The 16,972-nt window shown below is 40.8% G+C and overlaps 1 protein-coding gene across 1 annotated transcript; it reads right to left on the bottom strand.

The window, feature by feature from the left end:
* Window positions 1–3,253: 3,253 nt before the first annotated feature.
* On the bottom strand, window positions 3,254–16,662 carry LOC146219659 (protein yippee-like 1). The gene is made up of 5 exons (XM_084695089.1): window positions 16,211–16,662; window positions 11,954–12,238; window positions 9,388–9,431; window positions 8,775–8,883; window positions 3,254–7,226 (listed from the first exon to the last, which is right to left on the bottom strand). The coding sequence occupies exons 1-5, from the start codon at window positions 16,304–16,306 to the stop codon at window positions 7,137–7,139; spliced, it is 624 nt and encodes a 207-aa protein (XP_084551215.1). The 5' UTR covers window positions 16,307–16,662; the 3' UTR covers window positions 3,254–7,136.
* Between the last annotated feature and the right edge of the window lie 310 nt (window positions 16,663–16,972).

Here is a 16,972-nt window from a genome sequence, read left to right as displayed (position 1 = left end):
TTGGATAACCTTTGCCCGTGTTCCAGTTCCTGACCCTGATTCTGTGACTACTCTTGAATTACCTTGATCACCTGTTCCTGACCCCGCCCCTACACACTTGAACTGACTCTTGCCCGTTCCTGACCCCACCCCTAACAGACTTGAACTGACCCTTTGTACTTTTGAACATGTTCACATATTAAAAGTTCTGCACCTGCATCCAATACCTGGTGTCTGCCCCACAGTACAGAAGGCCTTCAGTTCCTTCCTTGACTTGCTCCAAGAATCGTCCCTCTTGACACTGCGTGCCTCGGCCACAGCACATTGAGGCTTTGGTGTGTTCTTCCCCTCATCAAACCCGCTCAAGACAGCAGTGAAAGTTTGAGCTTATTTTGCTCTCGGGCCTTTAGCTTCAGGCTGGTGTTTACTGCTCCTCGACTCCTTGCTCTTTCTTCGGGATTTGAGGGGGAAAGAACTGAGTCAATGTGGAAAGATTAGGAACCTAAGTTCACCAAGATAAGAAATGCACATGAACTACAGATGGAAAGAAATGTAAGGATTTTGGGAGATTTCTCATTCCCCACGGATTTGTATGTCTAGGAATTGGAGCAGGTGCTGTCTGATATATATGTCATATATATATACATATATATATATATATATACATATATATATATATGTCATATATATTTTGGACATAGTTTTTATACATAGTGTATATACCCATTTATTTATGTAAGCACATCACTGCACTATCCTAAGCCTACTGAAAGAAAATGTCGTTCTTTCTTACTTTAAAGTGAAATTGAACGACAACAAAGGTGACTGGACTGGTGAAAGGACAGGAGGACATGCAGACACTTTGATCCAAAGTTCATTCAAGCCACGCGTCTCTCGAAATCCAGCTCTTCATCGAGGATGACGTGCAGGCTTCATAGAGGCTACCACAGAGAGGCCGTGGGGAGTGACAGACAGCTCACGCAAGGAAGGATCTAGAAGGGGCAAAGAGGAGCTCGGTATCCTTTTGATTTTGGATGTTGTGATTATTCGTGTGATGCTAGCCAGACATGTCAACATAAATGTGAACTAAACCACTGGACTGCCCAGCTACAGCTGGCTGAGCGCACACATCTAAAGACATTAACATTGACGCTGGAGAGAGAGGAAGTGCAGTCGTGTTCCTTCAAATGTGGCACCACAAGGTTCTGAGAATTTCATAGAGAAACGGTAAAAGACATGTAGAAGACCTGGAAAAAGAAAGAATAATTGAGGAAGTGAACATGTTGAATGGTATACACATATATCAGAAAACAGAATAAAGAGGATGATTTTTATGAGGAGATGGATGAATAAGTTGGAAACCCAGAGTAGAAAGAGGGTAATGGAACAGACAGATACAGATAGGAGGACCAGCCTTCAGATTCCCTATAACCAATGACATCACCAAGTTGGATTATCATAGGACAAAACACCTGTCAGTCTAACGGGCTGACAAATGGCGCCCTGCCAATAAACATGGGCGGAAAAGGTGGTTGTGTCAGCTCTGTAGCCATGAAGACGGTGGGAGTAAGGAGTGCTGCCACATCTTTGTGTGGGCATACACTGGACTGGAAGATAATTAAAAGATCAGTTCCAAATGACGCGTCTGTGGAAAGTGCAATCATGAAGATGAATAGATCAAATTGTTACAAATGATGAAACTTGGGAAAGGTTTTGCACTGATTTTTGTGTCTGTCCGTGTTGATCCTTTCATCTGTTTGGCAAACATTGTGTTTTCTTCTTCAGTGGTGTGTTCCTGTGTCTCGAGCAAAACGGACAAATGTCAGAAGAATGATAATGTCAAGGATTGGTTGTGTAAACATTATATTAAGTAAACACAACATTTCATCTGACTCCATGAACTCACCTCTGAACAATTAGTCACATGTATAAACAATTTAATCATCAGCTAATTTGACGGCACGGACTGTGAATGTGTTGCTGTTTTGGAGCTGTACACTTGTGGAACATTGTCTTGCTAGAAGCTGTCTCTGGTTGTTGGCTAAAAACACTCTTGTTATTTTTATTTCCCATGCTCTGCTCTCTGCATGGAATCGGTTGCTGTTGCCCAGATGACAGCATGGGGAAAACATTGTGAAAACGTTGCAGGCACATTCCTTGCAGTCTCTCCCCTCCACTCCATGGCTTCCTTTCTTTTTGCCGTGAATCTCCACACAGGGGACAGGTGGCCCCTCCCCCCGATGACATCACTGCACTTTAAATAGAAGCAGCGTTCAAGTCATGGCAACTAGCTGAGAGTCTGCACACCCTACGGTCACCTCCAGCTATTGTTTTCAGGTGAAAGACACAGCAAAAGGGGAGGGGGGATAGAGATGGAGATGAATGGTTGTACAGGGAGAGGGAGGAAGAACTGAAGAGACAAGAGACACAGAGGAGGAGAGCCTTTGTCAATATTATCCTTGAAACTAATACAGTCGACACACAGCTGAATAACATGAACAGAAGAGAAAATGATACAATCACAACAGACATGAAACAATATTCTACTTAATGTACCAAAAGTTTGATAACACAGTACCAAATGAGTGTTTTAGCACAAGTCCTACAATTAGTCCTAATAAGCGAACTGCCTGTGTGCAGTTCCCCAATTTTACAAACACGGACCCTTTTGAATGATGAGGTTGAACCACACATTGATCCAGGATCAGATTCTTTAAGACAGAAGGTATATAGTAGGGCTGAATTAGGTTATATAGGGCCGAATTAGGGTAGGTAGGGCTGAATTAGGATATGTAGGGCTGAATTAGGGTGTCATTAGTACTTCCTTACCCCTTCAGACGTCTACTACTAGGACAATTTGAAAGTATTCAATAAATAATCATTCTTAATTGCTCCAGTTTCTACTTCCTTTTAGTATTTTACACACTGCTCCGCTCTACGTAGGTGAACCTTGCAGTGACTTAGTTAGTTCCTTGGTGACAAAAACCCAGGTGGCACAGTCAGACTCGTTGACAGCTTTCATTTGACGTGTATTGTGTCAGCGGAGGACTCTGTCAAATATGGCACAACGAGCCAGGTCTTTAATGAACAATCACAGTCGCCTTTCAGCCACCCGTCCAGAGCTTTGCTCTGGCACTTTGGAAATATGTAAGAAGCGTATGCTGAGCCTGGGTAATTGCACACAGTGGATATGAGTGACTTCATTTTCCCAAAGGAAATTGAAGTTGAATGAACAGGCAATTTTTTTATTATATAGTGAGACAAACAATTCACATTTGCCATTTAAGTTTTATTGTGATATCTGATACAATAAAAAAATGAAAACAGATGAATGACGTTACTCAACCAGAACGTAAAGCAATGTAGTCAAGCAAAAAGAAAAAAGGCGAAAAAAGGTAAAAACTTTAATATAGATATGAAAAATACATCCCATAGACTATAAAAAAGAACTATTAATAATGAATCTTTCCAATGTAAAACCATTTTAACCTGGATTCAAGTCCTTCCAATATACTGATAAAGAGTTGCTGTGTAACCAAATAAGATGTCTAGGATTGTTTTCAGTAGCAGATATCTGAACAGTACATGTTGTAGGCTGCCTTTTCAAGACATCTTTAAGATTTGTTATATTTGAGAGGCTAGTCATTTCAGGAGTCAGAAACGTGTGCCCATATTGTTTAGCTAAGACATTTGGTTTGTACTATTGTGAAACGAGCTGCTGCTTTTACATGTGTCTGTGTAATTAAAGAGACCCACTACAGAAAATATTATGTTAACCCATGGGATCCAGGCGATACGTTTTTGACAGATTAATTTGACTGCACCTGCTTTTAAATGCCGTTCAGCAGCCTCAATGGAATATTCTCACGAATCATAAACGATTAAGACTCATAATTAACAATATCCATCAAAACTGTATTTCAAGCAAAAACCCAATAGAAAATGATAGTTCTTTAAGTGTCAAATATGGTTGACATTAGAAAACGTAAATATAACTAGTCTGTGAAATCAGTGAAATTTGTGTCTGTGACAGCAAATATAAGTTCACAGCAATGTAATAGCCACTATAAATAGATACACTGTAGTATTCAAAAACATTATCCTTTCACTTTTGGGGACACCAATGTTTCCAGACTCGGGCTGCTCCTAGACACACTGAGATAAGACAGTCACTGATGTAAACAGTTGGTGTGGTCAAAAGGAAACAGTGTTGACAGCGTCTTAATCAGCTGCAATTGTAATTCTTCTATCCTTCTTCAAACTGCCTTTTTATTTCAATCTTTTAGGAAGGTAGAGGAATCCTACACATCTCCCGCAAAATAATATCCCACGACAATAATCAACGTGAGCGACAAACTATGTGAGCAAGATAGATTACACATGTCCCTGTGGCTGGAAATGGGCACGAGAAAGGGTGGTGCACGCCTCATTTGAGCAGTTGCTAGAAGGCGATTGGAGTGACGGACAACGTAGATACATTGCGGACAATGATACATTCCCGTGACAACTGTCGGCATGCAAAATCACAGAGGAAAATGACTGTGCTCGATGTCACAAACGAGGAAAGGTTTTGGGGATCGCCCGCGATCCTACATGATTGATACAATTAATGTAAAAGAATTGCACAGGGGAGTCCTAAGTGTAGGTTTGATGGTCTTGGCCAATAGTCTCCCAAAACTTGATTGGAGAACCCAGCTCATCCTAAACCTACTTCGGTTTGGGTTCAGCAAAGATAAAAATTGCCCTCTTTTCGAATTTCAGCTGACAAACAAATACAAAAAAGGGACAAAATAAAAAGAAAGCATACAAAGAAAAAATGTACTTGCTATAGAGCTTGCAAATCAGGTAGAAGCGCAACCAAAAACTGAAAATAAAAAGAACACTTGATAACCAAAATGAAAGACGAGGAAAGCAAACCGACACACTCCTGCATATAAACATTCATCCCCGTACATAAAGCCAGAGGTATAGTTAACAAAAGTGCTTTAAGTCAGGGAAGTAAAAGAACAAATCCAGTAGAAATATGTATAAAACCTTAACTATGTCACTGCGTACAAAAACTCAGACAATGTAAAGACTAAATGTTTTTGTTCAATCTTCAAGTAGGTTGTTGGAAATCATGTTGGGTTTCATTGTCTTTGTTTTAGATTATAAGGTTATGTGATCAGCCTGACCTTGCCGGCAAAGTAAGCCCTCACTGATTTCAAATCCCTTCAACCAGCAACCCAACATCCTTACCCACTCAATTCCTAACTGCTACAACAACTGCAATACAAATATGTTGAAGTCTGATTATTTGTAATTAAAAGCTACTTCACAACCCCATCCCATCCCCACCCCTATACATTCCTCCATAGAACACTATCCTTTTCCCTATACTCTCACATGTACATATACAGATTCACTCTACTCTGAATATAATAACCATTTTTTGAAATCATTGCTCTTTACATTTTCACCACTAAATTCCTACACGATAAAATGTTTTGGTACATTTAGGTTTGGATAGGCTCAAGTCAGAGCTCTATGAAGTTTTGAAGAAGAGCGTGTCTGAGGGGAATGTTGACTGGAAAGGAGAAGACCATCAGTTCTCTGCTGTGGAGTTACGCACTCCACAGCAGGAGGATGAGAAGAGGGCTCCATTTTTGGAGAGGCACAAGATTCATGCTGCTTAGAGGCAAAGACAAAAAACCTAAAGAATTGAGAGGTTCTCCGATAGTGGTAAAGTGCTAACACCTCTACATTATGAATGATGTCTATAAGAATGCATTTCCATTACAGCAGCAAAATATTTTTCACAGGTGTTTTTTTTTTTTCAGATTGTGGTTTTCTCAAGTGGTTGTATGTTAAATGTTATCACACCTACAGTCTACTAACTCCTTATTTAATTCAATGCATCTTGTACACTATTTCAATAATGATTAAAAAGGGCTTCAAGACAGATGCATAGGAAAACAGCAGATAGACATTTGCCTCTAAACTCATGAACCAAAGGCCTCTGCAAAGTGCAAACAAAGTAACTGCATTCAAGTACTTAAAACTGCTTTAGAAATACGCAAGTTGACACAAATTGGCATGCAGATATACAAACAGTGTGTGTATATATACTGTATGCATGTATGAGAGCAGATGTCCATACACGTAAATATAATCCATATCCTTACTATAAATATATACATGTATATATACTTTTTATCAATGTAACACGATGATGCATTAAGTGTAGGGTGTCAGTACTGTTGTCAAATGGAACCAGCCACGATGACATTTTGTAAAACATTACAGTTGTGTATGCATGTGTGCCGTAAAGCACCCTATTCAATGTTTTTCTAGAAAACACACCGTTTTGCTTTTAGGGTGCTTTAAGGCACAGGGATGTCCCACAGATTGCACAGTGAAGTCTTAATGACAATAAAGAAAACAAAGGGTCTTAATCATAGGCGATAACGTAATAAAAAATGCACAGTAGTTAAGCAACCCCCAACCGCTGCCATCGAGCCTGTTTCTTTCCTTAACTTTGAAATAGACAGATGCTGACACGTGTGCCTTGGTATACCTACCCCAACCCGTAGTCCCATTTGGACCTTGCAGATAAAGAGCACCAGGAACAGAGACAGACCCTTAACCAGGGCAGAGGAGGACACAAATACGAACCAGTAACACTATAACATCTGCCGAAAAAAACCTCCACACGTAAAATGAACAAAACAAACCGAAGAGCCCTACCTCCGGCCCACTGCGGCAGGAGACAAACGGCTCAGTCGTGTCTCTCTTGCTCCCCTTCGACATCCTGCCCACCATACCAGAAACACGCAGCTCCGTAGGAGAGGAGGGTCAAACACATCTGGGAGCCATGAAGAAGAAACGCAGCTTCACTAAAAGGAAGGGAGAGACTCTTTGTGGCAGATGAGGAGGGGGGGAGGGGGTCATCCCTGCTGCTGGGTCATCCCTGTCTTGGATTCCTCCTCACTATGGTGTGCAGTTTTCCTAGGGAGCAGGGTGTTACGTCGTGTTACCGTTTACAGTAGGTGTGTTTTAAGGGGACGGGGGGGGGGGGGGGATGGGGGTCATGGCTGTTGTTAATAGCCGGGCTGTTGGTAGTCTGTGGAGTCGTGACAGAGTTCGAAAGTCATGAAGCAGGAAGCAGATCCTGGAGGTCACTCCCATCCGTTGTCCTTGATCATGTGCGCCAGCTCGATGATGAATTTCCCTTCCTTGTACTTCTGACTGCTCTCGAACGCATGCTCCTGCAAGAGGAACAGACCAGATACACTGTGGCATCAGTACGTCAACTTTATCAAGTGTATTCTGTTAAGTCTGTGGCACTGGTGACAAAGGAGTTCTGTCAAGACACTCGCATATTGATTTAACCCTTTTTGCAATGGAAATAGGTTTGTCCTTGGCGGTGTGGTCCTTTCTAAGGGGAAACTCCCTGCCTTGGAGCATAACTAGCATTGTACAAGTGCATGCAATAACAAGGCAGGGAGCATAGAATATATAAGACTCCCCGGTGGACAGGAATCATTTGAATGATTCACAGTTCGCTTCACGGAACAACAACATCCCGTATGAACGATACAGAAGACAGTCGCAGGATCCGCACAATATTCAGGAACATAACAGCGCATGATGCATCAGCATGTGTGACTGCTGGGTCTGTGCATGAATGCAGTATTCAGGTCCTCAAGGCTTAGACCTTCAATCAACACACCTGCAGTTGACTGCGTGAGTGACATCAGCAGATGACGTGACGCGCAGCCTGAGTGCCATGGCTGAACTAGCTCTGCCAATTTACTTTTTAACTACCAAACTTTATGTTATGGTAATGACAGTGTTGACATTTCGTTTTTCAGTGGTCTCTACGGCCTAAAGGTATTGACATAATAGTTGTCTAAAAACACGTATTGTATTATCAAAAAACGTTGTTAGATGGTGTGTTCACCACAACAGGCTTTCCATGAAATAGTCTTTCATCTTTAGGCATGAGAATTAAGGACTGTATCCTTAATGGAACCAGTTCCAAACTGTGTAGAACCAAGTCACCGTTAAAGTTTATTTAGTCAGGTCTTCTCATTGGTCCCTTGAAATACATTTACAGAGTGGTTCAATTTGATTACATGCACGGCTAACCCTAATACGACAAAACATTTGCAGCTTCATTGAGTAAACATAAAATGTCTACTGTCTTTTGTAGTACCATAGCAAGAACCTATAATGATGCCCCGACTAGTTTAGTTTATGGTTAGGCACAACGGCAATGTGATTCACTAACGTAAGCCTTGCTTGCATCAGTTAAACAGTACTCAAATGATCACTATTATTACTTAAAAAGAAAAAATAATATTATAAACCTATGTAGCAAAGATAAGGATCATGTTAACAGTGCCCTTCTTTATAAGGAATACATCTCACCTTTGGTTTAGAGCAAGAATTAAGCCACCACATCTTCCCAGGCACCCATCATGGCTAACCTGCCTCTATGACCATGTGTTGGCTCTTGCAAACTACAATTAATTTATTTATCCTCCTTGCAGTACAGTGGATATGTAAAAGTGACTTAAGAAAAGCAATCAAGTCAGTGAAAGTGATGTCATTTGTACTGTATCTAAGCAGGGACTGTTGCCATGGGGGGAATTTTCAAACACTTGGGGGAAAAAAAACATGTATGAATGAGCACAAAACAGTGAAATGGTTCAAATATTCCAATCCTCGCAAGAAACATGTCAGGAGAGGAAACGAGGGTTTAGAAAAGTATTGCAACCCACAACACGGAAACGGTTCGGACGGTCACTTACGTATTTCCAGCCCAGGGTGGTTTTACAGTTTTCACAGTAGATGTCTGCTACTGCGTGCAAGCCTGTGAGGAGGACCCGCTCCTCAGCCGGGCCGCAGCCGATGTTGACCCTGAACGGAGCACAGAGAGAGGGAAGGAGAGGGGAATTACAGTTACCCCCACAGAGAGCGAGCAAACACGATCAGAGTGCATGACACTGAATGTGTTGAGGATTAATGCCCATTTTCATTTTGGGGGATTTTATTGATGGACCCAACCTTACCTCATATTTCATAATGGGCATACAATCAAATTGCTGTTTGATGACTGATATTTCGGTAAAGAAGGTATTATAATGAACAATAATAGTAAGAAAGTATTGTGCAGCTAGATAGGCTTGGTGTGTTTACCAATTCACTGAAATAATAAAAACCAATAATGAAAACATCTCAAACAAAGGTTTATCCTCACTACAGATTATAGATATAGTTTTATGTCTGTTTAGGAATCATTATTACCGTTTGATGAAAGCCTTCATTTCCAATTGTGTAAACATAACATATTCTCCCTTTATATCGTATGTACTTCTACAAACTCATTAAAATAAACGATCAATCTCAGGAGTTAATACTTACACCGAGTTAAAGAGATAGGCTCTTCCCTGGCTGCCTTGAAATGACTGAAAAGAGAAAGAAAATAATTTCAATGTCAGACGACACAGGAGACCAAGAGGTGGATCGTGTTAAAGAATGTGGACACAATAGCCTATTGGCCTTCTCTCCCAGTAATATTGTTTGTGCTGTTACCATTTCTTGTATTTTCTTTTCTTTAAACTTGGGAGGAGCTATACAAAATGTGGGATTAAGTTGGATACTGTAAGAAATTTATATAGGCCTATATACCGCCCAGGCCAAGTGCCTGTGTTACTGTCGCTACAGTTTGTTACATTTTGCAGCAGCCATTCCAATGGTGCTTTTGCCTCCCAGTCTCCATGCATTCATTTGCAAGGATTGTACTACCCAAAACATGCTGAGGAATTAGTATTTACATTTTCAAGGTTATGTTGACTCTGCAGTGTTACATTCAGTGAACTGCTGTGACAAAGTTAACGTTTTATGGAGTTTTCTTTTTCTGCAATAACTGTGTCATTAGTGTGTGTTGCCTTCTTGGATTATTCTGCAACCCACTTCTGAGTCTGAAACCCACCAACTAAGAACCAGTGTCGTAGTATACCAAGTGAAGTGGTTTTTTTCATGTAAATTAAAAATTTATTAAAATGTAGCGGCTCAATATCTTTGCAGCGCATCAATGATTCAACAACATGTTAACAGTGCGCAATGACACTAATCTAAAACACAAGGTCTGTTTTTTTTTTTTTTTATAATAATAATATCTTAATAAAAATTAAGATAATAATGTTACTTTTTTGTTGCATTTAACAATTATGGCAGTTCAAGTAAATGTGTAATTTCACCAGTTCTAGTGTTAAAGTAAAGCTGGGCTGACCTAGTATTTGCACAGCACATTTCATTCACATCAAAGTAATGACAGAACAGTACCTGTGTATTAGCCTGCATGTGTAGAGGTGCAACCGACACATGGGGTTAGAACATAAGCCTGTCAACCTGTCCCTGTCATCCTTGGCCAACAATGTTAGCCAGGGCCCTCAATCGGCTTTGCTCTTTCCATTGCAAATGAGTGCAGTGGCTGAGACTAAATCTACTGCTGAGGCCAAGGCCCATGAGCCTAACCGCTGCCTAAATAAACCTCCAGCTGCCTTTGTTGCCAACAGCAACAAGTAAACAGGTGTAGTCCCACTGGTGTCAACTCACTCTGGGCTTTAAGTGCGCTCGGTAGAAATAAATCCGTCGTTAATCTGTTATGGATGGACATAAATAAAACAAAATGATTGATCGCTCAACCTTTAAGGAAAGTTCTGGATTTACTCTATTACTACAGCGAGCCATGCAGTCTCCTGTCGGTATATTCGCACACAGTCAGCGGCAGAAGCCACATGTAGGGATGACCTTCAGTTTGTCGAGAGAACTGGGTCAATCCCGGTGGTGTGACACTCAGTCAACAAGGATGAGAGAAGGGGACCGTGACACGCTGCAGGCCTGGGTCTTGTAGACACTACACGAGTTAACATCTGGTAAAAGGATACTTCTCGTTGCTCTTATTTTGAACACACTTGTCTGTTTTTACTTCCACAGGTTTCTCCAGAGCCGGCCGACCTAAAGGACGTTTGCTCTCCCACCTACAAACTCCACCAGATTGTCAACTTTAACTTTTGTTAACCGAAAGTTCACCGATTTTCCGTTGTGCTTTGGCATGCCGACAGCTCTGGTGTCGCTTGTCACAAGCATGTATCATGGTCAGTCACTTCAATCGCCTTCATCAGCTGCCAAATCAGATGAACACCTGCACCCTTTTGAATTCTCAACTGTTCAGTTAGATCGCCTTAGATCATCTTACACAGCACTTTTTGGTCTTAATTTCTAAGTCATTTTGACCACAGCTACCATTCAATGTAGTTAAATCGTAGTTGATGTAACTTTAATGTAAAGTGTTTGTAAACCCCCCAAAACTATCTGAATCAATTAAGGTTAGACAATAATTGTATTCAACTAAATGTTAGTTTTTTTATGTGACAGCGATGTTGGTGCCCATCAACTGTGTCTACACTTAACCAACCAAGGCAACTGACCATGGCCTGGATCCAGGTGTGGATGTGATCAACTTTTTCATAATTGTTATGACTGTCATGGCCTTTCATGTATGACAGCATGTGGTTGCATGTGTTTACCTGTGTGCACGGTGACCCAAACCAAAACCTCCAGCTGTATTAGCCTGGTGTAGCAGTATTATGTATGTGTGTGCCTGCATCAAGACCGATAACTACTCAGCAAGCTTGATATACTAAACTCAGTGTGAGCCAGGTCACGTCATTAATGTGCTTTTAGAACTGTGCATGATTAAGTACTGCCCAATAAAGTATACATTTATTGTTATGTAGATACGCTCCCAACAATATGCATTTATCAAGATCTGTGGTTTAAGTGGTATGTTTGCACAAGAACCACTCGAGATTCAATGCATCTTCTACACAATTAGAAAATAATGAATCAAAATGAACTAAAAGTGACATTTATTGAGTGAATTTTTGGGGCGCTTCATCCAAGCATGGCATCATTCCCTCACCTTTGAAATCAGCTCGTCGTGGTTAGCCAGATGTGCCCGACAGTGGATGCAGCTGTATGTACGATGGCAACTAGGCAGGTAAGCCTGGAATGTCTTCGACTTGGTCATCTTCACCATATCACTCGGGCAGGGCTCGTCGATGGCGTCAGGGCTGGCACTGGACGAGTTGCAGCTCTGCTGAACTTGCTGACAGAAGAAGCACTGGAAGATGCAAGCCAAAGCCGTCGTTGTTCTGGAGTGGGTGTGTGGCACGCTCCACACAGACACCACAAGAGGAAATGGAACCTGCAGAGTGTGGGACATCGGAGGGGAAGATGTTTTGTAAGTGGAGAGAGTTGTTGTAAGACATAAACATAATGCAATTCTGTTGGGTCAAAGGGGCTGCATTAAAAAAGAAAAATATGCGGAACTCTTAACATGTCGTCTTTGAATGGCATCTTGTGTAATAGATAGAAATATTTTCTATCAAAGGCGTGCTGCAATTCCAAAATACTGTCTCAGTGCATTTTCACATGGTCCAAAAAAGCTTTTATTTATCCTCTTTAGACCTCATGCAGACCAAAACTATGTAGAACTTGACTGACAAGCTGTTGGAGGGCAAGGGAATCTGTCTGCATATCAGGGGCCTATTCCTTAAAGCGAGTTTACCAAATAAGCCAGGCTAATGTCAGGGAAAGTAACTGACATCAGCCCTGGCTTATTTGGTAAACTTGTTTCATGGAACGGGCCCGAGGTTTTCCTCTAAATATACACATCAACACAGGATTTGAACAAAGTACAAAACCTACGCACCTGTTACTGAAAAAAAAAAAGAAGAAAAAAGGGAAAGACAACGCCTGTTTTATTTTATCTTCTCACCCAGTAAGGGCAACAAGTGGCCCATACAGGACTGATAATAGACTGACAGCCAGCCTCTAGGGCTCAAAGAGCTGACATGCAGCGTAACAACTCGATCTGTGGTATGCTCAAAAGGAAAGCAGTAAATAATTCCAACTTAATTCTACAACTCCCAGGGCAGACCAGCCAGTTGTGTGGAAGAGGAAGACTTGAGACACGAGCACATAATAAAAGCTCAACAAACACTCTTGGTCTCACCATCTCTGGGATCGCCGTGCCACATTGGTGGACGGTTGTGGGCAAAACACCTCACCAGAGCCCCGGCAATGGCCCGTAGTGACCTGGGCCAGGCGAAAATGGGCCAACCAATAGCCAAAAGTGACCTTCGACAGCCAGCCAATGACCCAGCCCCGGCACCACCAGCCAGAGCCCCAGCCTGGCCCTGACTCGACTTGTCATGGCTGGCAGCTTGTTTCAATTTGGCTCCAAGGTGCACCCAACTGTTGATGAGGGGTGTTGTAACCAAGGGCTCTGGAGACAGTGCCAGCCAGAAAAGGACAAACTGAAGAGATCTACAACTCCCAGGAGAGACCAACCAACAGTGAAGAGGAAAACCCAAACCCTGCTGACTGCCTTTATTCCCTTCAAATATCCCTTTAAATGTTCTCAGGCACACTATACAGTTCTCACAACCATAGTACAATAATATGTATAATAGTAGGAGATCAACTGGAAATAGTGGGTCATGCACTACTCAATTAATACTCAATCTGAAATCTGTACCATGTCTGGCAGGTTACAATTTAAGATCCATATTCTGTTTTAATTCTCATTTATATCTCAAATGTTTCAGATACAACTGTGTAGTATACCAATTTAAAAATGCCATGTTATCTTCAATGCCATCTCCTGTTGGCATGAGTGGAGTGGACAAAGTATCTCAAAAGGAAGTGCATCTCTAATAGCCCTTTGTTTTTATCAATACGCCAGATAGTTTCTTTTCAGATGTGTCTTAATACTTCCTGGTTGTGATTGAGAGAAGGTGGAAAATGTTGGAAAACTCAATTCACCATCCAGACTCCCAAACCTCTTGCCTTTCTGAATTTAATTGGCCACTACAACTATATTTACGCATTGCATAATGTTGCAAGCAGCATGGATTGAATGCCACACTATGACAAACTACTTTGTCATATCATTGCACCTTAACTTGCACAGGGATGTTATATTGTCTTTGTGAACTGACACCCATTACACTGGGCAGTTATGGGCCAGAATAGTCCGGAAAGCATTCAAACATATCAGGTTAAGTGTTTTCTGAATTGTGTCTAAGACATACTGTCATCTTTGACATACTATGTAGGATCGTTGTGTGCCATTTGAGATTCAGGTTGTTACTCCAAGGCAGTCATGAAACAGAGCAACTTCCACAGCTGAACAGGAAGTCGACATTTCACGTCAGCGTCACATTTACAGGTTAATTTTTCCCATGTTGGTGCATGCGATGTTTAGGAGTGTGACAAAGACAAAACAAAGACAGGTCTTTTCAAATGTTTTAACCACGGGATTAATGAAAATATATAACAAGACACTTTGTAAAACCAGTGGAGAGCCTAGGCATAACATCAAATCGTTTTCGACATTATAATGACAATGGACACGAAGCTATTAAGAACAACACAATGCATTCTTGATCATTTACAAAAAACATGAAAATTGACACGATTTGTCATGACAATAATCACAGCACGATCATGTAAAACATTTTAGTGGATGAATTTAAAAACAGCTTCTATAAGCATGAAGCAAATCCTACGAGATCTTGTATTATGGCTGTTATTGCGAGCCATGCATTGATAAGCAACACTTCACAATTGTGAATGACAAGAAATGTAGCGCGCACATGAGCGCAGCCAACAAGTGTGAGCACAACAAAGGGAAGGAGCCGCGTGCGACTTCTTGCTTGGTACAGAAAAGGCAGTGCGTAACCAATCAAAATTCTCCAAAAAAATCGGTTTAGCATGCGTCTCTCTCTCGTGTTTTTCTTTTTCTTAATGCTAAAACATCTTCTGCGGTTAAAATGATTCCTTTCCACACTGATTTTTAATGCTCATTTTACTGTGTTTGAAACAGTATGCACAGACATTTATGACGACTCACGCGGAAACATCTGAACGATTTTAATGATGTAATTTTGCAGTCAAATATAGCATGAATCTCGAAAAGAACAATACAAGCAAATAACTAATAAAGGCATAGTTGTAGAAGCTCTAAGTAACGCTTGTATTATAGTCGGAAAAATATGTTCAATAACTTTGATTTGGCGAACACATTTCATACTCACCACCAGAGTCTAATCAGATCAGACCGAAGCTTGACCCAAACTAAATGGTGCATAGGCTAAAACATGCTTCTGGTGTCTCTCAAATGAATTATTAGTTATCATTAACGTTTGAGATAAGAACATGGATCCAAAAGAGTTGGTTACAATGGACATTTCCGTCCTCTTTGTTGTTGCCTTTGTGTTGAGTTCGTGATAAACTGGCTTGGTTACTTTGTGATGAAAACGTCACTGAGGGGAAGATCCTCAACTGTATGACTGACGCCTACAGTTCCCAATACGAGTCTATTCTCGAGGAGAAAAGGTGGGACTTTAACAGAGGCGATATCACACACCCGGATGTGTAAATAAACACGAGCAGTAAACATGAAAATTGAACGTCCTACCATGCTGTTACACGATGTTTTAACGTCTGGTTTATATGTCTGATTGTCTGTTGTACTTTCTGAAAAAAGTATCACTTTATTTCACTCTTTTGCCAAAAGCGATTTCCAACTTTGACTTTCGTATCGAATCCCTTTATATTTTAAACCGCATATATAGACTTTATGGATCATTATAATCTTATTCGTATCCATATAATATGCCATTGGGTTAGTCTTAAAAACTATACCAACTCCTACTACATTTGAGAAAATTGGATATCACGACCATATTAACTTCCACATCGATAGTCTTAATAACAGCATGCACTGACAATCATGACATCATGCACATATAGGCAGATAAACAACAGTAACACACATTGTATAACAGTGACGTTGTTATGAAGACAACGTTTGCAAAGAATGGGTACCCTCGATGATGCCATAGGTTTTTGCGTCGATATTTCTGCTGTCAAGACACTTCTTATGAAATGTAGGCTATGTAAAGCACGGCCGCAAGTAGCTACCTAATTCAAAATTGATTGTGCAATCTATTATTTAAAGTATGCCACAACACTTATAGGCTACTGCCACTCACACGAATATAAAAATATTCCGATGTTGTTAGAACTAATCTGCAACGAGATTTAACTATAGGTCCATTTGAACTAGATACAGGGGTAGCCTACATGTAGGCCTACAAAATCGTCTTACCCAAAATGAGGATCCTCGAGAAGATCTTTGAATGCAGCGGAGAAAATGTTTTCTCCACCGAAGCAGTTCACGTTCACCAATTTTTGTGTGGTCCATACACAGTCTAATGTCTGTCTTACGGTTCCATGAATGCGTTGTCTAGAAGATGCATTTAACCGAAATCTAAATGCTAAAGTATGCAGACAAGACTGTCAAAAAAACTGAGGCAAAGAATTTGACTGTCCTCTTAGGCTAGTGTCAGTCGTTTTCATTCTGAGACGTCATTTGCGAGAGTCAGACAAGTAACTGCAAACGAGTAAACAGTTGTAGTCTGCATACGCTGTGTCGTATCGTATTAAAGCAGGGCAATGTGTCTGCAGGTTCTGGTGTTTATTTCCTTGTAATGTTTGTCTGACACTGTCCTGTCCTCGAAATTAATTTGGAATTCAATACTGACTTTTCTTATCTAAGGCTTTGTGTAATTACATTAACCCTAACACTATAAATTACTGTAGGTTAACAAATAGTTTTCCATTATGATACAACGCATAAAAAACATAAAACAAATTTATCCTCTCATCGACCAATTAAAACAACTAAACTAACCGTAATCCGACCAACCATCGGGAAGTGGGCAAGTCTTAAATTTGATGGAACCAATCGCTAAAGCGATGTAAACTGACAGGATCACTTGATCAAATGGCGCTCTTGTGTGTCTCACTGCGCGCGTCTCAGTTTGCAACTGAAAAATACAGTATGACCTCACAAAACAAGTTGGTAAAC

Source organism: Hypomesus nipponensis, chromosome 28, assembly GCF_054491055.1.
Source record: "Hypomesus nipponensis isolate SF chromosome 28, ASM5449105v1, whole genome shotgun sequence".
NCBI classification, from domain to species: Eukaryota; Metazoa; Chordata; class Actinopteri; order Osmeriformes; family Osmeridae; genus Hypomesus; species Hypomesus nipponensis.
Note: the sequence above shows the minus strand (reverse complement) of the source record. Positions and strands in the feature narration are given on the sequence as shown.

What these genes read in the sequence shown, in the direction of transcription:
- LOC146219659 (XM_084695089.1), bottom strand. Translation starts at nt 16,306, where the DNA reads ATGGACCACACAAAAATTGGTGAACGTGAACTGCTTCGGTGGAGAAAA. An exon ending in ACGACGAGCTGATTTCAAAG is followed by an intron (nt 9,432 to 11,953) that starts GTGAGGGAATGA and finishes TTCTCTTTTCAG; the next exon opens with TCATTTCAAGGCAGCCAGGG. An exon ending in CCACCCTGGGCTGGAAATAC is followed by an intron (nt 7,227 to 8,774) that starts GTAAGTGACCGT and finishes TTCCTCTTGCAG; the next exon opens with GAGCATGCGTTCGAGAGCAG.